General features: G+C 47.7%; 4 protein-coding genes and 1 non-coding gene across 8 annotated transcripts; 3 read left to right on the forward strand and 2 right to left on the reverse strand.

Moving 5' to 3' along the window:
• Window positions 1–59: 59 nt before the first annotated feature.
• On the reverse strand, window positions 60–4,132 carry LOC114845938 (LIM and SH3 domain protein 1-like). The gene is made up of 7 exons (XM_029134543.3): window positions 3,834–4,132; window positions 2,966–3,060; window positions 2,801–2,885; window positions 1,644–1,751; window positions 639–708; window positions 464–543; window positions 60–298 (listed from the first exon to the last, which is right to left on the reverse strand). Exons 1-7 carry the CDS (start codon window positions 3,900–3,902, stop codon window positions 125–127), a joined length of 681 nt encoding a protein of 226 aa, XP_028990376.1. The 5' UTR covers window positions 3,903–4,132; the 3' UTR covers window positions 60–124.
• Window positions 4,133–4,667: 535 nt separating this feature from the next.
• trnac-gca (transfer RNA cysteine (anticodon GCA)) lies at window positions 4,668–4,739 on the forward strand. Its single transcript has one exon. It is a non-coding gene; the product is annotated as a tRNA-Cys (tRNA).
• Window positions 4,740–4,824: 85 nt separating this feature from the next.
• On the forward strand, window positions 4,825–17,527 carry LOC114845939 (dickkopf-related protein 3-like). Of its 4 annotated transcripts, none has more exons than XM_029134545.3 (5): window positions 4,860–4,996; window positions 16,329–16,470; window positions 16,541–16,715; window positions 16,807–17,008; window positions 17,279–17,522. In XM_029134545.3, the coding sequence occupies exons 2-5, from the start codon at window positions 16,390–16,392 to the stop codon at window positions 17,337–17,339; spliced, it is 519 nt and encodes a 172-aa protein (XP_028990378.1). In that variant the 5' UTR covers window positions 4,860–4,996; window positions 16,329–16,389; the 3' UTR covers window positions 17,340–17,522. The 4 variants fall into 4 exon arrangements, with proteins under 4 accessions (XP_055360449.1, XP_028990378.1, XP_055360448.1 ...); XM_055504473.1 differs by having other exon boundaries at window positions 4,864–4,996; window positions 13,732–16,470; XM_029134544.3 differs by having other exon boundaries at window positions 4,933–4,996; window positions 16,373–16,470; window positions 17,279–17,527.
• On the reverse strand, window positions 5,174–12,712 carry LOC114845937 (plexin domain-containing protein 1-like). Its single transcript, XM_029134541.3, has 13 exons — window positions 12,200–12,712; window positions 8,886–9,064; window positions 7,738–7,881; window positions 7,586–7,655; window positions 7,383–7,505; window positions 7,191–7,309; window positions 7,026–7,113; window positions 6,805–6,900; window positions 6,646–6,727; window positions 6,504–6,564; window positions 6,316–6,427; window positions 6,082–6,242; window positions 5,174–6,012 (listed from the first exon to the last, which is right to left on the reverse strand). Exons 1-13 carry the CDS (start codon window positions 12,273–12,275, stop codon window positions 5,887–5,889), a joined length of 1,437 nt encoding a protein of 478 aa, XP_028990374.1. The 5' UTR covers window positions 12,276–12,712; the 3' UTR covers window positions 5,174–5,886.
• Window positions 17,528–18,836: 1,309 nt separating the features above from the next.
• Window positions 18,837–21,794, forward strand: tectb (tectorin beta). Its single transcript, XM_029135553.3, has 11 exons — window positions 18,837–18,956; window positions 19,032–19,107; window positions 19,205–19,395; window positions 19,797–19,948; window positions 20,050–20,122; window positions 20,349–20,452; window positions 20,523–20,606; window positions 20,671–20,833; window positions 21,197–21,275; window positions 21,346–21,378; window positions 21,537–21,794. Exons 2-11 carry the CDS (start codon window positions 19,041–19,043, stop codon window positions 21,608–21,610), a joined length of 1,020 nt encoding a protein of 339 aa, XP_028991386.1. The 5' UTR covers window positions 18,837–18,956; window positions 19,032–19,040; the 3' UTR covers window positions 21,611–21,794.

Raw genomic sequence — 21,794 nt, forward strand, 5'->3', positions numbered from 1 at the left:
GACTAGTATTAAATTATGGGAACCCATATTTGTAGTTGGAGGAAAAAAGGCAAAGCAGAGCCAGATGGAGGAGTTTTTAGTAGCGTTTTGGTGCGTTGGGAGTCTGTGACCGCCTGAAGCTGCTTCACACAGGCCGGACGTAGTTTGCAGGCAGCATGCCCCGCTGGCCCGTGCGCTGGTTGCACCCGAACACCCATCCCTCATCGATGGGCTCCACGTCCAGAACCAGGTCGCCCTCCTGGAGGGAAACCTCGTCGGCTTCTGCAGCCGTGTAGCTGTACATGGCCTGGTAACGTTTCTGAGTGGAAAAACGTAGGCAGAGGAACATGGGAAGTCATTTACATGAAATTTACTTAGTGGAGGCACAAAAGGTCTGCTGTAACTACACTAGAAATGACAGTTATAGCTAAAAATAGCTTACAGTTTACAGCTTACAGTTTACTACATGCATGTGTTAGCTCACCCCGCCACTAGATGGCGCCACAGCAGCGGGCCGGGGTTGTACAGCTGGGTGGATGACGCGTTCAGGGTTCTCCTCATAGTCTGCGCGCACACACACACACACACACACACACACACACACAGCTAATGAAGTTAACTTAGGTGCAGTTATTCAGAGGTAAACACCTGTTACTCACCTTGTCTGTTTTCAGGAGGAGGGGCGTCACTTCGGACTTTGCTTTTCTCAAACTCTTCATGGTACTTGATCTACGATCCACAACACACAGAGGGAGAATTAGTTGGACCAGAAAGTGGAAGTGCATGTTTCTAGACTGTGGCCACCCTGACAAAGGCAGCTTAATTATTACGTTTTCTCCTCTGACATATTGACTCGTCATGGCGCTATTTTGTTCACTCTGCTTAAAACTGACTTTGCGTTGAGCCTCAAACAGATCTTATTTAGTGCTGAGGTGCTAATGTAAAACAGTAGCACAGGGAGGACGATGGATCCGCGCTCACAGCTTTTAGGGGAAAAAGGATGTTGAACAAGCAAGAGAAGGAGCAGCCCTCTGTCCTCAACAGACCTCGCTAGGAGCAAAGTAATGAAGGACATGCAGATGTGAAGGAGCGAGCCTGGAGGATAAACAACCGTGGAAAAACGAGTGGCTGGATTCTGGCCTCTCGACCCGCAGCTTATCGGCCGTCATTCCTCCCTGCAGCTCCTGCTCTCACGAGGGAATAAGAAAAGCTGGCGTGTTCGACTGTGGTATGAGCGTGTCCACCAGTGTGTGCAGCAGAACCCACTGTGGCTCCACAGCTCAGAGACTTTGACCATATAGGGCATGTCTCAAATGTGCATGTGTCTCCCTGCAGGATTCTACTGACATCCCTCGGTGTCAGCTTGCTCTCTGTGCTCGGGTCCGTTTGGCTGAAGTGGCTCATGTCGTGTCAGCGGAACCGCTGCTTTCGTGTGGCTCTGTCGTTTTTGGATGCAGATGTCTGAGAGTGAATGGGAGCTGCAGACGTGGCTGAGGTTTCTATGGTAAACTAGAATAACCACAGTTTACCAAGTTATAGATATGTTTATAAGTGTGTATGTGTTTAGCCGACCTTTCTGACCATTTAATCACTATATGGACTAACCACAGCTTGATAAATCAGTTTTAAAACTATGATTTATTGCAGCTTGCTATGGGACTCACGTTACTGATCTGGTCCTGCGTTTTCTTCAGCCTCTGCATCTCCGGAGTGTCGACCACCACGCTGAAACCTTTACCCTTGCTCTTCTCAAAGTCCTCCTTGTAAAGGGCCTGGAAAGTTAAGTTGTGCTCTCAGTTTAGTCAGCATTAATAAATCCAACATAACCTGAATGCAGAATTTGTAATTTGGACACCAACATTGGGATTTTATGACTCTTCCTGTATATTTACTCTCTATTTTTCCTGCTGGGTTTAAATCGGGCAAAAGGCCAAATCTAATGCTGCAATACTCAACACATTCAAAACTCCTTGTAAGTTTAGGTTCGGGGGGACACACAACCTTAAACAGAGTTGAAATGTTTATTTGAAAGTAAATCTAAGACACACTTACGCACACACACAGACACACACACACACAAGTGAGTCATGCTCGCGCTATGAGGAATATGCTGCCTTAGTGCGGGAGCCTGACGGCCGAGACTTTTATGGTTATAAGCAGCAACAGAGAGGGTTGGTTGGATGAGACGAGAGGAGAAGATGGAGAAAGAACAGAGAGATGGAGCAGAAATGACTTATGTTAAATGTCTGATCCTGACATAACTGCTACAAACCGACACAACCATCTAAAATGGTTTCAGCTATAGATGGACTGCAGCCAGTTCCTCAGTAAAGGAACAGAAAGGAAAGCGTTTGATCCCTGGGGTTCGTTGGCTGCCAGGAAAATCTGTGTATTAGGAATAGATTTAGCTCTACAAAAATGCAGGGTGACGAGCAATGAGCGACGAGACGATCGCTAGTTGCAAAACTCCCCCCGGTGAAGAAATCTCCTTAATTGTGCGTGACTTGTGGGACTTGATCCCTTCGATCGGGTTAATTTGCTGGCACGAACAGTGTGATCAGATAAGAGCTTAAACGGATCACTTTGCACTTTTGGGAGAAACATTTCCGACCCAAGAAGCTGCGATTAGATCAGCGTTCACGTTTGATCCGCTCTCACAGGGTCCAGTGGCCGGACCAGAGCAGCGAGGACGGTCCCGGCCTCCTGCTGTGGGGCCGACACGGAGCTAAGTCGAGGAGACGGGTGGAGGCAGGATGATGCAACGTGATTAAGACAAGTGGATCTGGCTGTGAGAGGAAGCAGGGCTGGGGCCGGGCCTCACCTGGCTGTTCAGGAGGCTCTGTTGCTTGAGACGCAGATTCTCGGGGGTGTCAGCAACTGTAGTGAAGGAGGTTTTGGGGTAGTGCCTGGAAAAAGAACACAATATTTAATGTATTATACAAGTGGGTGATCTACTATGATGGTCGGCGTGTTTTCCAACACTCACATACTGCAGTAAGGTTTCTTGTCAAAGCCCTTGTAGTTGGTCATGCTCAGGGCCATCTTGCAGACCTCGCAGCTGAAGCAGCCTTTGTGCCAGTACTGGAGAGAGAACTGGACATTTAGCATCACGTTCAACAAGCTCAAAGCCATGAATTCAAACGTGGAGGAGCGCAGGTCGCACAACAGCTGATCCTGTGTGAGGACAGTGCAGCGATGGGAACATTCCTTTGCTGCTCTGCATGAGAGCACAGCTGTGCTGCAGGGCTGATTCTCCCATCTGTGCACGGAGCAGATGCCAATAACAGAATCTGAGTCTGTATCTATGGAAGTGAATGTTGCTTGTTTAGTGGTTTAGTTTGTTTACATGCTAGAAGCTGTAAGCGGCTGGATTAAGGCATTTATTTGATTGGGTTGACATCCAGCTGTGTGAACTCAGGGATGCTCACTTCGACTGCATCTTTGAGTTGATCTAAATAACCAGATTGCGGATCAGTTTGTTCATGTTACACACACACACACACACACACACACACACACACACACACACACACACACACACACACACACACACACACACACACACACTTGATCTTAACATTTAGATATTTCTGGCCGGATGTGGCTTCTCTCATCATTCTTCTCTCATCATTACTCACAGTGTGTTTATATAATGTGTGCAAGAATAGTCATCTGCATAATACTGCATATGATACTGATGCATAGTTGGAATTATTACCTCTTAATATTCACAATTCTGGCAAAGCTGTTTCAACATGAAAGTAAACGTCGCATAATCCCGTGTAAATGACTTGCCCTCCACTAAAGACCACACATTTCGGCTGTGTATAATTTTAGGTATAGTTTTACTTTACCTTATCGAGGCAATTTATCTTTTCTGTGGGGTAAACTGGCTTTTTGCATCTTCCACAGGGCGGATTCATTATGGGCGCAGGACGAAAACCTCACTAACTCAGAAACTAACTCAGCGTCCAGGCTGTGACGAGCCTCCGGGGCAGGAACCGTCCTCTCCCGCAGGTATTTCAATTAATATACGTCCGAAACCTCAAGGCAAGGAGGAGTCTCCCATGCACGGAGCCGTCGTGGTGCCTTCACAGACCGTCGGATATGAGGCCTTTATTTGCTGCGCGAGGCATATTTATTAGAATGCACATAAATAGTTGAATGGTTTTGAATATTTGGTGTATTTGGCTTTAAATTCAATTAAATTAAATTGTAATGAAACAAACAGACTTGTGTTGGGTGAGTGTGTAGAAACATAAAAATGCAATAGTTGTACCAGTGTATCTGGCTATTTTCTTCAGATACAAGCTGTTGAAATGTATATATAACATTATTATATAACATAAAAAGTAAACGTTAATACAAAGTCCGCAGTAAAATATTATTTTTTCTAAAACTCAGTAAACTGTAAATGAAAGTAAACCTTCATCTGACACACGGTTCATTTCGCGCCCTCCATCGGACAGTTTAAGTCACTACAGTAGTGTCTGCCATGTTGTTTCCCTCTCGTTACGTTAAACCGTAGTTACGTAGTATACTGCTTAGGGTATATATAGTTACGTAGTTATATTTGGTAGATACAGATAAAATAATGGAGCAATAAGTACATCACATTTCGGTGTCTTCCTGTTTGAATGTGTAAATGTGTTTGGTTAAATACGAAACCACGCGCCGCCTCTCCTATCGGGGGTATAGCTCAGTGGTAGAGCATTTGACTGCAGATCAAGAGGTCCCCGGTTCAAATCCGGGTGCCCCCTCTTTTTTTTCACTTTTGGCCAAATAGGTATTTAGCATTTTGCTATAATACTTGCCTTTGCTACATTACTTTTACTGGAAAACGCTATTTTATTATACTTTTAAGCTTATTAATGCATTTTGTTCATCACTAGAATCATGGCCGCCCCTGTTCTGGCTGTAATGGTATATTCCACAATTGATTACAAGGTGTTTCCCATAACATAATCAATGTCCAAACATCAGTCCGTTTTTTCCTTCAAGCACGTAACATCAAAATGTAAGTATTTATTTTCATACATCTCTGTTTGATGGTCAGCATTTCTTTCCTATTCAGCGTCCAAATATGTGTTTTAAGCTACAACGACATATACCTCAATGAATCAGTCAACGTTAATCTAATTATAGGCCAATATACCGATTGTTATGAACTCCTCCCAAAAAATTCAATTAATAGTCACACTCACACCAGCTTTTATTAGAAGACATTTAAACACAAATACCCAAAGAAAACTTTCATAACTTGATGCAAAACAAATAATATTTTCCAGAAAAGACCAAGTGGATCATTATAATCACTATTAGTTATATAGCTAAATAGCTTTCTTTTGTTTCATGAATGTGACATTGCTCGCATGGAAGTTTATAAATCAAAAGTAATTATAGTTCTTGAGAGCTTAAGGGCCTGCAGCTCAGGTAAATGCCACATCAGGTGAAAATGTCCAGAATCCTGCATTAACATAGTAACGTGTCGTGAAACTTTTAAGTGTGTTTCCCTCAGCTGCAAGCATTAAGCTCTCAGGGAGATGAAGTAAATGAAAAAAAATAAAGTCATAGTTGAGCTGTAGACTGATTTGCAGTATGAAGGCTAGTTTGAATCATTCCCTGACGTCCCCTTGCGTTAATGGATTCTGTATATCGATGCATTGGCATGTTGTCATGTCTGTTCAGACGGCTTCCTCCAGTTATGGAGAATGCGACAAGTCCCCGCGCGTGTTTGTGGCAAACGGCGAGAGACACAGAAAGTAGAGCAACTACAGTAAACACTTCAGTCGCCCAGTTTGGGGTAGGACATCCTGTGTCCACGGCCTGTCTCATCGTCCGTAATCATCCCCATGTAATACTGTTAAAGCCCTCAGAATGGTGTCCTCTCCCTCCAGGTCCAGGCTCTTAGCAGCACTGCTCCGCTTCAATGAAACCTTCCTTCTCGTGACCCCCAAGCTCGACCTCAGCGTAGCTGGAGTGGCAGCCCTGGTTGCGGAACTTCATAGAGGGCCAGTAGTTATTGGTGCGCCGCTGCAAAGAGTCAAAGTTAAGACCAGGAAGTAAACAGGCAGAAATGTTTCTGGTGTCCTTTTTCCTCACCTGCATGAGGTAGAACGGTGGAGCAACTGTAGGGTGCGTGTTGATGTAGTAGACGGCCAGTAGGGTCAGCGTGACCAGCAGAGCCAGGGTGGCCACGACACCTCCTATGATGGCTGTGTTCTCCGATATCCCCTTGTGGCTTGGAGGACCTGTCTGGACGTCTGAAAGGCAAGAGCACAGATATTGCTGGTGTTGCTTATTCCTTGCAGGAGGCCACTGAGGTGAAGAACTAGCCTGTGGTGACTGGTTGGCTTTCACGTGCTGCTGAGGAGAGCGTTGGACCCGGGGCAGAGCTGGTGGACCCCTCCGGGGGCAACGTGTTGTAGTCCTCACATGTTCCTTTAGCCTGGATAAGCACAGAGATTAATAAATGACATGTCTGCTTTTGTCTTCAGCATGTGGACATGTAATATGTGGCGCACCTCTTCCGGGCAGTTATAATCTAACCACTCTTGTCTATGCCGGTCGATACCGTCGGAGCATCTGGAAGTTGATGAGGACAAAGTGAGAAGAGCCAGTTGTGCAGCGTGACTGGGAGCTCGGTGTTTTGGAGCTCGGTCCTACCGTTGGAGCGTGTTGCACCAGCCGCAGCCCGTTGTCAGGTTGGACGTCAGGCACGGGTCGCAGGACAGGTGCTGCAGGCAGGCTGGGAGGATCGGACGTTATAGAAGTGGACAGTCTAGACAGGCGGTCACATCAGCAGCGCAGCGTGTGGGTACTTACTGGGCAGTGGGATGAACTCGAAAGCAGAACCGCTCATGATCTTTGTGGCGTCGATCTCAACGCGGTGATATTCATAGATGGTACGACGCTTCGCATCTTCAAGACAAAGTTTTTTTTATACTACTTTGCCCATTTGTTTGGTGTCATAGTGATTATGATTGAGAGTATATTTAATATATGAAATGAAAACAACAACCAGCAGATTGTTTGTAAAAACAGACCTGTCGGGAGCAGAGCCATAAAGGCGTCAGACAGTCCTACTTTCACGGGATGCTCGGTGGAATTCATTTTCATCACTGGTACAGGGATCTGAAAAACAGCAGGGGATTGTTTGAACAAGCGTAACCTGCAGTGAGAACTGGTTGCAGTCAAAAGCTGCCTCTCACGTCTCTGTAGCTGAAAACGATGGTGCCGTTTCTGTGGAGGGCCGCCTGGAAAACGAAAGCTCCTTCCTCCTCCCGGTCCTTTAGCCGGACTCTGTCCCACTGCACCACGAACAGGCTGCCTGGGCACGAAGAAGCAGGGCGGGGGGTCAGGGAGCAGCAGGCGCCTCACGCGACCCAGCTGCTGCCACTTACCGTTGTCCGAGTACTTCACGGTAGAGTCCTTGGAGAAGCTCGGGTCAAAGTTGGCCATGAGTGGGGCGATGTACTGCGTGGCTGTAAGCATTCGATGGGTGATCTCGCCTGTGAAGATGAACCCTGACGAAGACCACAAAACCAGTCACTATTCTGCTCTGGGTTAATTCTACTCTGACCAAGTCACGCAAAGTCAAAATCACCTCCAGTTGCGACGGTGATCTGTCTCAAGTGGTGTCCGTAGAAAGGGAAGTCAAAGGAGAGCGCGACCCTCTGTGGGGACAGAACCTCGCATGACGTTGACGGTTGTTAAATCATAGCAAACGCACAGTTTGTCTGTGTGAGCGCCTCTCACCGCTGCCTGTCGGTGTGCGTTGGACAGAATCCCGTGGATCCGAACCTGACTCTTGGGTAGCGTGTCCAGATCTACCCACAGGGTTTCAGTCTTCCTGTCTGTGGGCCCAAAACTCTGCCATCTGTAGTACCTTTGGGAGTCCTCCTGAGAGGAGATTATTCACAAGATGCAATGAAATCAGTCTAAATGTTTTATAACAAAAAGCTGGAGCCCCAGGAGACTGGTGTGATGTAAGGGTTAAGTGGGAACCACTGTACTGAGCCTCCTGGAGATTTGTTTCCTCTCTGTCCCTTCAGTTCCACGTGGGGGAGCTGTTTATACGTTACACACGCCCCAGGCCTGTATCTTGGTGCACGTCTCCTGTCTTGACGGCATTATTAATGTGTGCACAGTTCAAGGTGACGAAGAGCAATGGTTCTGGGGTTTCGTGTGGGCTCAGAAAGTGGAGCAGTTAAATGCAGAGCTCTCGCTGCCTCTCTGGCTGCTCCACATACAGGAAGTGACCCACTTTCCTCCCCATCTCCGCTACCTGACACAAGGCTGCTTTCCAAAGGGGAGCGTGGGATTCCTAGTCCTACACGCTCGCTTCTCAGCTGAGATTCCCCCCAAAGAGCCGTGGACCACGTGCGATCTTGTCCGAGTGAGTCATTCCCGACTCGCAGCCACTCAAACAAACGCTGTGAGTTGGCAGCATGACCACGTTGTCTGTTTTCAATTTAAAACGCAACGAGAACAGAAAAAAAGTTAATTTGGGTCAGGTTTTAATGATGCTGAATCAAATATTCCTTATTTGATTTAGGGGCTGTGACATAAGGCTGAAATAAAACCCTGTCAGACGGTCAAAAAGATCATATCCAAACGTTTGACCCTAGTTGACCTTTCACCACATGGACTTTTATCATTTAATTACATTATACATACTCCTTATTCAGCCTGAGTTTTACTCTTGCTTTAGAGGGGAAATGTTTTTATGAAGTGAATGATTTTCCAATCACACTGACATCATTTCCAGTCAACAGATGTTTTTCTTCCGTTGAGCACAAAAGACTTGAAGTGCTTGTTGCACCTGTTTGACTACAGGTGACGCAGCAGTTCTGCTACAGCATCCCACCCAGCCACCAGGCTGTGCACACGTGCCCGGTACTCACCACTATCAGGGTGGCGTTGTCCGGCAGGGTGCTAATGTCGACTCCTCCTCCTCCTTCGGATCGTGTGTTGCGGGATTCTCTGTGCCTGTGCTGGGTCTGCTTGGTTTCCTGGTCCCTTCTGGTTCTGTAGAACCCGGATGGGTCCCCTTCTGCCCAGGGAGCAGTCAGACTGTGCACATCTAGAACCAAACTCAGGAGGATGTAATCTAGGAACTGCTAACAAATGATTTGATGTCTCTGTGCAGTTGTTGTCAGATCAACGATTCTCAATAGATCAAACTCAAGGCGGTTTAAAATCCAAAAGAACAAGTAGAGGTATGAAATTGACTGCGCTTTAGCTTTTACGAGCTGTTAGCTCACTGAACAGAGCTTGTAAATATCAACATGTTAGCGAAGACAAGAGGCAGACGGAGACCAGACGCCTCTCAGCCTCGTTCTTTTTTTAAAATTGTGTTTACAGCGTATGATGAAAATATGTGGACACTCGTTGATTTGTTGTCTGGAGCTGTTTATGTTTCCCAAGTGCTTCCTTTGTTCCATCAGCACCTTTTGTGGGACTCTTCTCCTCGCGTTCTGATGTTCTGTTTATCAACTGTGAGTTAGAGGAATAGAATACAATGTCAAACGGATGATTATAAAGACACAAAGTGGGACGATAAAGGAACGGGGAGAGGTTACTGTACACACAAGGGAAATGACTCTAATGAGGGATCCTATTTGATTACTGTGCAGTGGAAGCTATTTTCACTTCTTTAGCACAAAGCGTCTAATTAGGTCAGATTGGCAGCTCATCACCAAACAGCGGGACGGAGCGCAGGGACTCTGCTTTAGTTGTAGTAAGACTGGATTCCCATTCAAAGGGCTCTTTGCCATTCTGCTTTACAGCCGACCCGCTTGTTGAGCCTGAACTCGATAGGCTTCCAGTGTAAAAGGCCTGAAAGGAGTTGGTGAGTGGGTGGGTCTGTGTAAGCGCCTGTGCTGTGGCCTGAGCTGCACCGGGCCTGGCAGAACCCGACGGAGGAAAACATCCTGGTGACGAGGCCAGAAGAGCTGCGATGTGACGAACCTGGCAGCGGACGGCAGCTGGCTTTGCTCTGGTGCTCGTTATATCCAGTGAATGGCAATAAAGCCCATGCTGACAGCTCTTTTAATTTAGACTGTGTCAGATCACGTCCAGGCTGCAGTTTTATCCTCGTGATTCTTCAGAGGTGTCTGCATTGCAGCTACCACACATCCAGTGGGTGTCACGTCAAACTAGGACACTGCTGTTGGAGACAGAATTGCTGTTCATTCATTCCACCACTAGTTCCCATGCAACTATTGCTTGTTGTCCTGATCTGCTGCTCAGTTTAGTCTTATACCAGACATAAAGTGGTTTCATTTGACTTTCTTTGTACTAAACCACCTCTAAAGCGCAGTGAGTCACATTCATATTGTGTGAAAGCAGCTTCCCAAGGTCAGACAGACGAGACAAGACCACTGAGACAGACACTAAATGGAGTTTCAGTCTGCTCAGTTGGATAAAAATCCAGTGGTGAAAATTCCCCTGAAAAGAATCTGTCTCTGGGTGAAATGCGATGAAGTGAGGAACGGGTGGGATGGACCTGGACCTTCAGCAGCCGCTGTAATGCCTCGTGCTGCTAATGTGACACAACGAGCAGACAGACGAGTAAAGAAGTAGTAAGAATCGTTAGAATCTGTTATTAAGCAGCTGATCTGGTGCCTTACTGTACATTGAGAGGTCTCCGTAACCATGGCGCCCAATCCTAAACAACGACAGCTGGACTGATAAAGGCTCCCCAGTAATGGAAACCTGTCGTTTAGAGGAGTCTGTACAGATGTGTCAGGCCTGCGGTGCGTTAAAGGTTTGATGTGGGAGGTGAACTGTCATGGAGCTGTTGTGTGTTTACATTTGGACCTGATCTGACATTTTTTCCTCTCCGAGTCTCTCATGTAGCTCCAATTTACACATGAGCCCGTCCAGATGTGGTCTGTTATCTTCTTCATTTGTAGGTGGCAGTGACAACTTTAAAAACAGGAGATTATTTTAATAATGTTGGCTGATCTAAACTTTTCCTCTCTCCTTCCTTAAAACATAAACTATAATAGTGATTATGAACAAAATTGGTTGTTTTCTTTTTAAATGACTCAAAGCTCTACTGACCTCTAAAAACCTTTTTGAGACTTTCTTGTCCAGATGCCATCCAGTCCAAAACATCTGCACTTGGTTAAGCCAACATTTGTGATTTTGCACTGAGACGTCTATATATTACTCTTCATCGCATCTTTCCATTCCTGCTAAACGATAATCCTGACAGCTGGCAGCATCCCATGCTTTTTTAAGACAATTTCCTGAACAATTGCAAATACGATAAAACAGTCCAGGCAGATGTGGGGACGTGTTGTACCTGAAAGTAAACACTACGCTACTCTGCTGCAACCTGAGTGGATGACAGGAAGCGTTTGGAGGAAAAACAGTCTGGGAATTAGATTTCAGCATTCAGAGACATGCATTGTGTTCTGTCTTGTCTGTGAATGACACATTTTTCTTCCTGGTTGCAGCTTCATATGTTACATGATGCACTTGGCCTTGCTACGTTACACTTTGATGCCACTGATCTTTCAGAGAACTGGGGCAGCCATGCATCCAGATTAATGTGTCTGCTCGAGTATTAGCTTCTCTGCAAAAGACATTTGGCGAAGTCCTGCCAGAAGTGAATGAGGCAAATATCTTCCCCCAGTACACGTCCATCCCTCCGGTAGTTTCTGCTGTGATCAGGTCAGATCAGAACCTGCACTGAGCGGAGGCCAGCGCCTGAAGATGGAGATGCTGGGCTCCAAAGGCGTGCTTCTCCAGTGTGTTTGCACAGCTTGGTGATCTGGGCCCCTGATCAGAGGAACCGGGGCCACAGGAGAGGCCAGAAAAACTGGAGCACTGCTGCTTGTTGGAGGAGGAGTGGCAGCGGCAGAACGGGGGCTGGCTAAAAATAAAGCATCTCCAAGGAGAACAGAAACACGGACACGCACTGTGGCAGAACACAGCAAACCTGAACAGGAGATGCTGTTGGAGGCGATCGGACCTCACATCAGGTCAAGTGACAGAGAAAATCCACAAACTTTTAGGATGCAGGTGTCCAAAGCTCAGCTCTGACTCTGAATACTCCAGTTACTTAAAGCCATTCACTGCACACATGCACATACTGTACTCACCAGCCAACACAGTAAAACAGTATAATTGAGGCCATGCTCCACGTTTGACCACCTCAGGTGTCAGAATCACAGATCGCATGAGAACGTGTGCGTTTACAGCTCACCTTCCTGCTCCTGAGCCCAGACTCTTCCCAGCTCGGCTTGGGAGAGGCAGATGAGGAGAACGGCGCACAGCCCCATGTCCACTCGCGTCTCACTGCTGCGTTCGTCCTGCGCTCGCTCCGTCCGTCTGCTGAAGGCACAGGACACTGGCTCCTTCGCCGCCCACCTCTCGCCGCTGCCTCTTCGCTGCCGCTCTCCCACAGCTGCTGCCTCCTCACCTCATTCGAGGCTCGCTGCTTCTCTCCCTCCTCTGTCTCGCCTCTCTGCCTCACGTCCTCGCTTGGCCCTCACAAACTTCTGCAGCGATGGGTTCGTGGCTGGAAAACTGTTGACAGCTGTGCTGCAGAGTGAAGCGAGTTGTTTTCGTGCTCCAGTCTCCTTATTCTCTGCACTTTTACAAAACCCTCTGCTCCCGTTCTGGTCTCTCTCTCTCTCTCTCTGTTTGTACCTCTTTCAAACAGAGCTCTGGATTTTTCCTAGACTTATTTATGTATTCCTACATTTTTCAGTTCCTCCTAAACAAGAAGAGAGCTTGGGATGGGGAGGAGCATGTCTCCCCCATGTGGAAGCGTGTTGAACAAAAGCAAATGTGCTGATTAAATGGGAAAAGCCTGTTTTATTGAAAGATGATTACATAGATTATTGTAATTGACCGGTTTTATTTCCTTTGGAACAAACACAGGTTTACTGAGAACATGTATTTTTGAACGATTTACATTCTGTTGTCATCCTGAATTCCCCTCTTGTTCTGCACCAGCTGTTTAATTTGTTTTAAAGTCATGCACGATGAACATCAATAAGGTTTGGATGCTCAGCTGATCAAATCACTGAGTTACAGCCATATACATGTGCAGGTCCTGAACAGCTATTGTTGGCAAGAACAGATAACACTTGGCTCACAGACTCCCAGGGAACAGACTGATCCTGGCTCTGCTTTCAAGCCCATTTGTTCATGCTGGAGATGTAAATCTTTAAAACCAGGTCACACATGTATAGTTTAACGTCTAAAAACAGCAGCTGGGCAGCGCCGTTTTTAGGCAGCATTACTCAAACAGGACACAATAATGGATTTGTTGGACTATTTTCAGCTGTGAATTAATGCGTGTTTGTGAGTATTTCCGGCAGCTTGACTCCACAGTGTGGGATTATTAAGCGTGTGTGTGTGTGTGTTGGATCGAATCCTTGTTGGTTTTGATGTTTCCAGTAGTTCTGCTGACGGTACAGAAACGCAGGCTGTCGCCGGCCTCATCCTTTCATAGTGCTGGATGCTGCTGCTTTGCTTTTGATTGTGTAGCTCTCAGTGGGAGGGGATGATGAAATTTAAGTGGGCGTATCGGTGTTAGGACAGACCTGGTTGGAACAGCAAGCGAGGGTGGAACATTGTTATCTATCGATTGATGTGGTTAATCCCACGTGAACAGGTGGGAAGAAATAGATCAACTCTGTCAAAGATGAGTTGTTGTCGTACAGTTGAATCTACAGAAACCTTCAAGCCCCGTTGTTGTTGTTAAAGCTGATGTTGTGTTTGTGTTAGTGGACAGTCCACGTGTGCAGCCGTCGCATGCAGCACATGTCCTCAAGATGGTTCCTGTGGAAGTGGAAGGAGCCTCGACGTGTGCTGAGCAGATCCACTGTGTGGATGTGGAGCATGGACGTGGCAGCTTGGTCGTCATGCCGACGCCAACAGGCACCACCACCACCGGTCGGCCGTCGCTGATTCATCGCCGTGGTGATTTATTTCTGACTGGAGAGATCGGGCCGGAGTCGGCTGCACAGGCGGGATAATAAGTCTCCTGAAGCTGACGTCCAAAGGCCAGAAAGCGAACGTGACGAGGAGGCAGGAGAAGCAGATGGAGGGAGTAGAAGAGACACGAGAAGAAATCCCCTCAACACCCAAACGCTGTCGTGTGCTCTGCTTCTGCACATGTGGCCGCTTTCCTGCAGGACATTTGTTATGATGCTAATAAATAATAATAATTGGCACTAATGTGCTCCCCGTTCCTTCCATATGTGCTGCTTTCTCCTAAGAAGTGGCTCGAGGAGGACACGGGCTGTTTCCTATTAAAAAGGGAGTCACACTTTGCCTTGTTCCAATTGAAAACAGGCTGCAGAGACCAACACACGAGACGGAACCAGAAACGCTGCTGGAGCTTTTGACCGCGGGTTTGGTTGGCGTGAGCCCGGTTCAAACTGTGAGCTGGTCCCGGTGCCAGGAGCGAGTCTTTAGGATTACTGCCACCGAGCACGCAGCTGTGGCGTCGGGCATGGCTCCATCACACGGGCTGAACATCGTTACTGGAACATGACCCAAGCCTTTAGTGGCACCGGTGCTGGGGATTCCCAGCGAGGGCCTGGAAACGCGCTGAAGCGCAACTCACAGACACTGTTCTGTTTTCGATGACTCAGGTGAATCCAGTTAATCAGGTCAGCAGATTGGGAGAGGCACTAAGTGAGACGTTAAAGGGCTTTTTTGTACGTGTTTAGGCAGTTTTCTCCAGTTGTGTGGTTCAAATCTTTTCTTGTTAACCAGAGTTGGATCTGATGCTTTTTACATTATTGTCTTCATTTCACCCGTCACTTGGCTTCATGAGCTGTAAGTGAATCCATGGAAGTCTGGAAGCTGTGGAATGTCTGCCCACCAACACTGAGAAACGACCCGGAGGCATTTATAGCACCTTGTTGTACTGTGGCTTCAGCTCGAAGCTGGAAGTGGGTGAATGTTAGAACACTCTGTAACTCTGCGTCGACTCCAGACAGTTGTTTGCTTGTTTTTCTCTTTGTCCCCTCGTCGTTGCATGGGGTCTCGTGTGACTACACCCGTTGTGGCTCTGAGCGTGTTTTTGTTTTCACGGTGGTGGGAAGGCAGGCTCCCCTTGCCCTCCACCATTCACCGCTCTCCGCGGGGGGTCAGGGTCCATTAGAATGGGCTAACATCACCCCGGCCGCTGTTTTTGTTTGTCCCTAATTCTAAGACTCACAGTGATGTTGATTGTGACAGCGAGCACATTCATTACGAACGTCATTAGCGGAGTCATTACCACTGAAAGAGCGTGTTATGGGCTGTTTGGAGACAGTTATCTGCTGGTAACGCTGGGTAGATAAGGGGGGGGGGGGTGCTGTTAGTACAGATGTAAAACAACACTCCCTGTTTGAGGAATGTCAGGATTTGAGTCGTCATTGAAGCCAAAGTTGATCCAGCTACAAATGTCCAGGTTGAGTTACTTCCGCAAACATTGACTCCGAGCTCTCAGTGCTCTCCCTGACATATGAATAAGAATAGTTCAGCGCCTCTAGTTGCATAATCACATTACAATACGTATTTACACATTACTAACTGGCCCAGCTGCTGCTTTGTTCCTCCTGAATGACCGTCAATTTGTCTGTTCGCTTGATTATCTAAGGATTTAACTTCCTTGGGATGAGATGATCCCCACTTCTCATTTTAAATGTTAACAAACCACAGGCTGCTCCGTAGTCTCAGTTTTGGCTCGTAAGCGTCAGAAAATGAACAGACTCTGATTTGGACCTTCCTCCACTTGCTCCTCTTGTCCCTGAGCACTAATGACTGATGATAATTACATTTAATGAGATCATGGGGTCGTCTGCGGGGTGCACTCCTGCTAATTGCTCTCAGTGTGGGGTCTGAGTGGGATGGGGGGGTGGGGGGCAGAGGGTGGACCGGGCCACGTTACCTGTCACTCTGAACAGCGTTTGTCATTGTTGGCTCCTCTGGCGGAGGGGAGCGCAGATAGCGGCGTCTGTCTCTGCTCTGAGGGCAGAGGCTGTTATCAGCCCATCGCATCGGTCCATAAGCCACCCCCCCCCCCCCCCCACACACACCCCCAGCGCTGCTCGGCCCCTTTCTCCTACCAGACGACTGGTCATTTCGCCACTGCCCCGTGGCTGCGGGGGGCGACCCCTGCAATTCAGCTAATCCATTAGCAACTAATTGCCCCCTCCTGCCCCGTTGCTGGTGGGGGATGTCAAGTCATGGTGACCTATAAAAGTCACGCTTGAGGAGCAGCCACTGTCACTGTCTGGATACCTTCACTCCTCCACTGGACTGTCTGTTTCTTTCTTTCCCATCTTGTTGTTGGTGTTTTGGTACATTTTGTACAAAATGTCGGCCAGTTTGTGCGTCGTCTGCCTGTTCCTTTGCTGCTCCTGTGCTGAAGCTCACATCTGGGCCTGGATGCTGAACATGCCACACAGCGCTCCCAAGGAAGAAGCCAAAGCACTTCGAGAGAGCGTCCCAGTGGATAAACCAGCGACGGTGAGCTGCTGAACGCATGTTTACCGATGCTCAGGTCAGGGCTTGGTTTGACGTCTGATCTTTCCTCCAGGCTGTGTGTGAACACGACCGGACCTGTGGACGCGGCTTCTCCTGCGACCGTCACTTCGGCCTGTGTGTTCCTCTGCGAGGCGAAGGCCACTACTGCCGCCGGGACGCCCAGTGCGTGCGCGGCCTCAGCTGCATGTTTGGGAAGTGCCACCGCAGCATCCCCAATGGACAAGAGGGTAAGAAAGCTTCAGAACACGAGTAGTTCTGTCTTAATATGATTAATATAATATGATAATGATCTGAGTTTTTACCGTCTCCTCCGTCAAGGGGCCAGGTGTAAAGTGGACCGGGACTGCGGGGCGTCCATGTGCTGTGCCCGGCACCACGGCGAGCAGGTTTGCAAGAGGCGCCTGGTCCGTGGCGAGAGCTGCTACGTGCCCGACGGCGGCCTGGCGTTCAGCATCAACCAGATCTGTCCGTGCGATGAGGGGCTGCTGTGCCGGGAAACCAGCGCGCCGCTCCAGAGAGAGTGAGTACAGCATCAGCACGCAGCGACAGCTGACTCAGTGTTCTACTGCTTGGGATGATTTCATATTGATGCACTTTGAGCCAAAAAAATGCAAAAAAGCAAACACGCTACTGACAAACGGTCGTTTAAATCTGTGTAACTGGATACAGTGAATAATTATACAGTGTTATATGTATGTAACACAATATGTAAAAATAGTCTTATATAATAAGTGTTTCATGCATTTGCGATTTGTGGGCTCACCTTGAGCTTTGTCTGCTTTTCTTTCAGGAAGGATTTTATTTACCAGCCAGAACGAACAAGCTGGACCTGCCAAGTACCCAGACCTTAATACTGAGCCGTTTCATCATGTAAATATCTTGTACAGTAGAAATGTTCATATATAGAAATATATAAATGTCCTTATTGATATGACAAAAGCACTATTGTTCCCTTTGTATATCTTTGAATATCTACATCTCCTTCACTTTAAAGGATAAAAAATATTTTTAAAAAGAACATTATGTTGTGTTTTTACTGAAGAAATGCCAGAATCCCAGGATCCTTACAGGCGGAGCCGAGAGTTTCAATTATGAAAGGTATATTGAAAAATTTAGTCAAAAGTTGTTCATTAGAAGAAAGTCATAGTCTCAACCCATGAACTGCACAATAACTACACCTGCGCTTTTCCACATTCATACTTAGTTTGAGAGCTAAACGCTAAAGCTCCGGCACAGACGCTCTCTGTCCTTCTCTGAGCTTGCGTCTCGGCTCTCAGAGTGCCGTTATTCAACACAGTAGAATCCTTCGACTCCTGATTGTGAGCATCCCTGAACGCTGTAACGCTAGCTGTCCCCTGACCCATTCCTAGATTGGTATCTTCCTTGGACTCTCACTAATTCCCCCGTTGCTCCATTCAGATGGTAATGGTCCACAGTTCGCTCCTTCATTGCTGGCTCCCTTGAATTGTTTTGCAAATGACATTAGTGACCTGTTTGCTCTCACTTTACAGCTCTTATCATTAAGTCTTTGCTATGAGGCATCTGATGCTGCTAACTTTGTGTTAATATCAGGAAAATGTGAAACCTCTTTGGTGCATCTCTGTCTTGGCTCATTTCATCAAACGTGGATTAATCATCTTCAAATTTAAAGACGAACTGATTCGGACCTGAAACATTTGTGAAGCCGACAGCTGGGATGACGTTAGAAATGACTCCAGGTGCTGAAGCCGCTGCCTGAAATAAACCAATAAACCTGGTTTGTAAAGAGCCCATGTTTCCGACTGATATCTAATAGCTCAAGACCAGAAACCTTATATTAGTGAATGCTGCAAAACCCTGGGCCACCGTCCCCTGAAGAACAGTGGTTACCAGTGTCGCCAGCTTCTATCTGCGCTGCCATCGCGTTTTGAAGCTGTCCATGCACGTCCGTGTGCACGGCGGCGCTTCTCTCATGCTTTACTGCTGGTGAACGCTGGGTCCAAGGACATTAAACGTGTAGGTTGACGTGGTGTTTGTCAAAGCCTTCTGGTGTTTGGGGGGAAAAAGCAGTTGTAGCCTCGGTGTAGACAGATTTCCGTCTCAGCTTCCTTAATGATGATGCCTGTGTGTATATGCAAGCGTAATGAACCCTCGATGAGTCACAACGAGGGATTTGCTCATTTAAAGCTAATCGTCCCCGGATGACGGATCCAGGCGCTCCGGGTTCTAATCCTGGGAGACGCTGGTCATTTGAAAGTCAATGTCTGAGCAGCACAGAGAGCTTTTGTGAGCAGCGCGACAATGGAGCTCTTAAATGGGTCCTACCACTGGGAAAAGTGGAGAAAGTCGATTACCCTCTTCTGTGACCGTATAAAACGCCGCCTCCAGATGTCAAGATGTTAGTGGTAGAGTCACTGGTGCTGGTAACCTGCTGAAGAGCCATGAGGAGCCTCTGACATCCAGCTTGTCAAAGGCGTTTTTCCCCACAGGTGAGTCTCTTTATAGACCTCTAGGTCTTTATTCTCATTAATTACCATCGCTAATGTGGATTTGTTAACCTGCAGCATCACACCATGGCCTGTCTGGGTGCCCTGTTAATGCTGCTGCCCGTCGCTTGGTCCTGCACTCCCCAGAAAGCAGGTAAATGGTTCTGTGATCCACGTCGAGCTTCACTTTGTAAATATGAACTCAATCCCAAACCCGGAACCAGCAATTTGCGGCCTCGTCTCCGTTTCAGACTATGTCATGGTGTCGTGCTTCCCCAACGCCATCATCGCCAACGTCCCGGAGTGTCCCTACGGCTGGGAGATCGAGCAGCTCTCCCTGGGCGGCGTCTGTTACACTGGAATACACAGTCCGGGTTTCTACCGCTTCATCATCCCAGACCTGACGCCCAAAAACCACTCGTACTGCGGCACGCAGTCTGAGGTGAGCAGGTCTCATCAGTCTCATCTACACCCAGCAGATACACAACAGCACGTCTATGTTGCCCAACACAGAGCTCAGCAGAGAGGTCATGATGACGTGTTGTAGACTAGTGCCAGTGTTTTTGGGGACAAGGCCAGCGATGACTAAACATAAATAAAGGATTTAATCCACCGCTGTTTAATTCCTGGCTGGGGGGAAGAAGTTCTAAACAGTATTATCCTCATTTTGGGAAATGGCATTAACCAGTGGGATTTATTTTTGGCTCCTGGTTCAGACGATTCAACTCCTCAGTTATTACAGTGCATCCATTGTGTGGAGCCTTCAATGATGAGACGAGCTGAACCCGGGTTTTCTGCGTGACCTGACCTCAAACCTGACCTGACGTCTGTCGTTCTCCACAGTACATGCCCGGCAAAGACCCGAAGTACGTCTTCTTCAACTCCATCGTGTCCAACGACACCTCGCTGACGGTCCGGAACCAGCCGGTCAACTACACGTTCAGCTGCATGTACCGAGCAGCCTACCTGGTAAATAACGCCGTGTTCAGCCAGAGGTAAGCACCAGGCCGGGCAGGAGGCGGCCACTTCTAACACACATCTCACATTCTAACACAATGACTTGCAGCGTTTTTACTAAATCCTCTGCTTTTTCCAGAGTGGCTACAGTTTATGTCAACAATGGAAGTTTAGGCACTTTTAGATCACAGTTGTCTATGAACGTGTTCACGGTGAGTAGCTGCTCACGGACGCACGCTCTCCAGTGGAAGGAGTTTGTGATGTCACTGTTTTAGTGTCAGAGTCTCGTTAGGGATGGAATGCAAGTTGCAGTTAAAGAGCCATCAAAGATAAATTAAAAAACTGGTGGAGATTGTGTGATATTAAATCCAGATGTTTCCATGACGATGGTCAGGCTGGGTCACATGCAGAAACCTTCAAACCTCCCGTATTTCCTAGAACTCAAAGTTCCTGTACGCCAAGGATGCTCCGTATGTGATCGACACGTCTGAGATCGGATCTGAAGTTTTCATTGGCATTGAGGCGAAGGGGCTCAGCAACAGGTGCATCAACACATCTATCTTCATCTTTAGGCGTATGATAATATGAACTGACTCTTTTGGCATTTTCCAGGTTCAAAGTTGTCATAAACAACTGCTGGGCGACGCCTACTCCGTACTCCACAGACAGGAAGCGGTGGAGTCTCATCATCAACAGGTAGACGAGCCTTCATGAGGAACCGAGGCGCCGCGTCACGCGAGTAACTATCGTCTCCCGACAGCTGCTCCTCCGACAACACTGTGACCATATTCGAGAACGCCAAAGACAGCCGCTCCATGTTCAAGTTCAACTCGTTCCGCTTCCAGCGCTTGGAGAAGGTGTCCACGGTGTGGCTGCACTGCGAGGTGCAGGTCTGTGATGGCGAGAGGCTCACGTGTCAGCCTGTGAGTACAGCACTCGGTCCTCCTGTGTGCACCAATGTAAGTAATGAGCCCTGATGCTAACGGCTGCAGGTCCGTCCTGAATGAAAATAGCCAAACCTGCTTTACTTTTGCTGGCTGGTTGTAGTTGGACACACGCCGAGCAGAGCTGAGGTCCTGCTTTACTCAAGTGCTTCATGGGGCTTGTTAACACCTATGATGCAACATGTGCCGATAATGGACAGGGTCCGGGCAGCTCATGGTCAACGAGCTGACACCGCGCCTGGAACAGCACACGTCGTCTATTAGGAATGATCTTAAGCTGATGCTTGTTGTTTAATTCGGCCTCTTAATGACCATCGCGCCACTCGCTCTTGTTTCCTGAAGAGCTCCTGCTCCATGAGAAGCCGGTCGGCGGAGGTGGATCCCAGCGGAGGGATCCTCACCGCAGAGTTCCACGTTAAAGGTACGTCACGACGTGCTCACTATGCGTTTAATAAAGGCATACGAACACACGTGCTTCTGTCTGTCAACAGGTAGCGGGTCTTCTAATGACGGACACATAGCTGGTAAATATGCAGCACCATTTTAGAACTGAGCCTGATTTTATTCAGTGAATTTGGCATCCAGTGGAAATATATTCTAACTAAAATACTCAGATGAGAATGAATTCACTGAGTCACTGCTGGAGGTCACTGGTCTTTTCTTATGCTCTGTTCGATCACAGGCACGTCGCTGCTCATCCTTCTGGTCGTGCTGACAAACGCATGTCGTGATTTGGTAAACGGGACCAGAATGTAGTCGAATGTGCATTTAATCACTCGTTCACAGAGTTCATCATCACGAGGAATCACTCCACGCTCATGATGTCGCCCACCTGTAACCAGCAGTAATCAGTCCCCGTCCAATAAAGATGAAGTGAAAACGTTACAACACATCTGTCCTTGTCCGCTCAATAAACGTCAGAGAATTATGAGAAAAAACT

Source organism: Betta splendens, chromosome 19, assembly GCF_900634795.4.
Source record: "Betta splendens chromosome 19, fBetSpl5.4, whole genome shotgun sequence".
Classification (NCBI taxonomy): domain Eukaryota; kingdom Metazoa; phylum Chordata; class Actinopteri; order Anabantiformes; family Osphronemidae; genus Betta; species Betta splendens.

Coding starts and splice junctions, on each gene's coding strand:
- LOC114845937 (XM_029134541.3), bottom strand. CDS start 12,275: ATGGGGCTGTGCGCCGTTCTCCTCATCTGCCTCTCCCAAGCCGAGCTG. Junction 7,506..7,585: donor GATCACCGTCGCAACTGGAG/GTGATTTTGACT, acceptor GGTCTTCGTCAG/GGTTCATCTTCACAGGCGAG. Junction 6,428..6,503: donor ATTATAACTGCCCGGAAGAG/GTGCGCCACATA, acceptor GTGCTTATCCAG/GCTAAAGGAACATGTGAGGA.
- LOC114845939 (XM_055504473.1), top strand. CDS start 16,318: ATGTCGGCCAGTTTGTGCGTCGTCTGCCTGTTCCTTTGCTGCTCCTGT. Junction 16,471..16,540: donor CAGTGGATAAACCAGCGACG/GTGAGCTGCTGA, acceptor TCTTTCCTCCAG/GCTGTGTGTGAACACGACCG. Junction 16,716..16,806: donor CATCCCCAATGGACAAGAGG/GTAAGAAAGCTT, acceptor TCCTCCGTCAAG/GGGCCAGGTGTAAAGTGGAC.
- LOC114845938 (XM_029134543.3), bottom strand. CDS start 3,902: ATGAATCCGCCCTGTGGAAGATGCAAAAAGCCAGTTTACCCCACAGAA. Junction 3,061..3,833: donor AGATAAATTGCCTCGATAAG/GTAAAGTAAAAC, acceptor TTCTCTCTCCAG/TACTGGCACAAAGGCTGCTT. Junction 2,886..2,965: donor AAGAAACCTTACTGCAGTAT/GTGAGTGTTGGA, acceptor TTCTTTTTCCAG/GCACTACCCCAAAACCTCCT.
- tectb (XM_029135553.3), top strand. CDS start 19,041: ATGGCCTGTCTGGGTGCCCTGTTAATGCTGCTGCCCGTCGCTTGGTCC. Junction 20,834..21,196: donor AGAGGCTCACGTGTCAGCCT/GTGAGTACAGCA, acceptor TGTTTCCTGAAG/AGCTCCTGCTCCATGAGAAG. Junction 21,379..21,536: donor TAATGACGGACACATAGCTG/GTAAATATGCAG, acceptor GTTCGATCACAG/GCACGTCGCTGCTCATCCTT.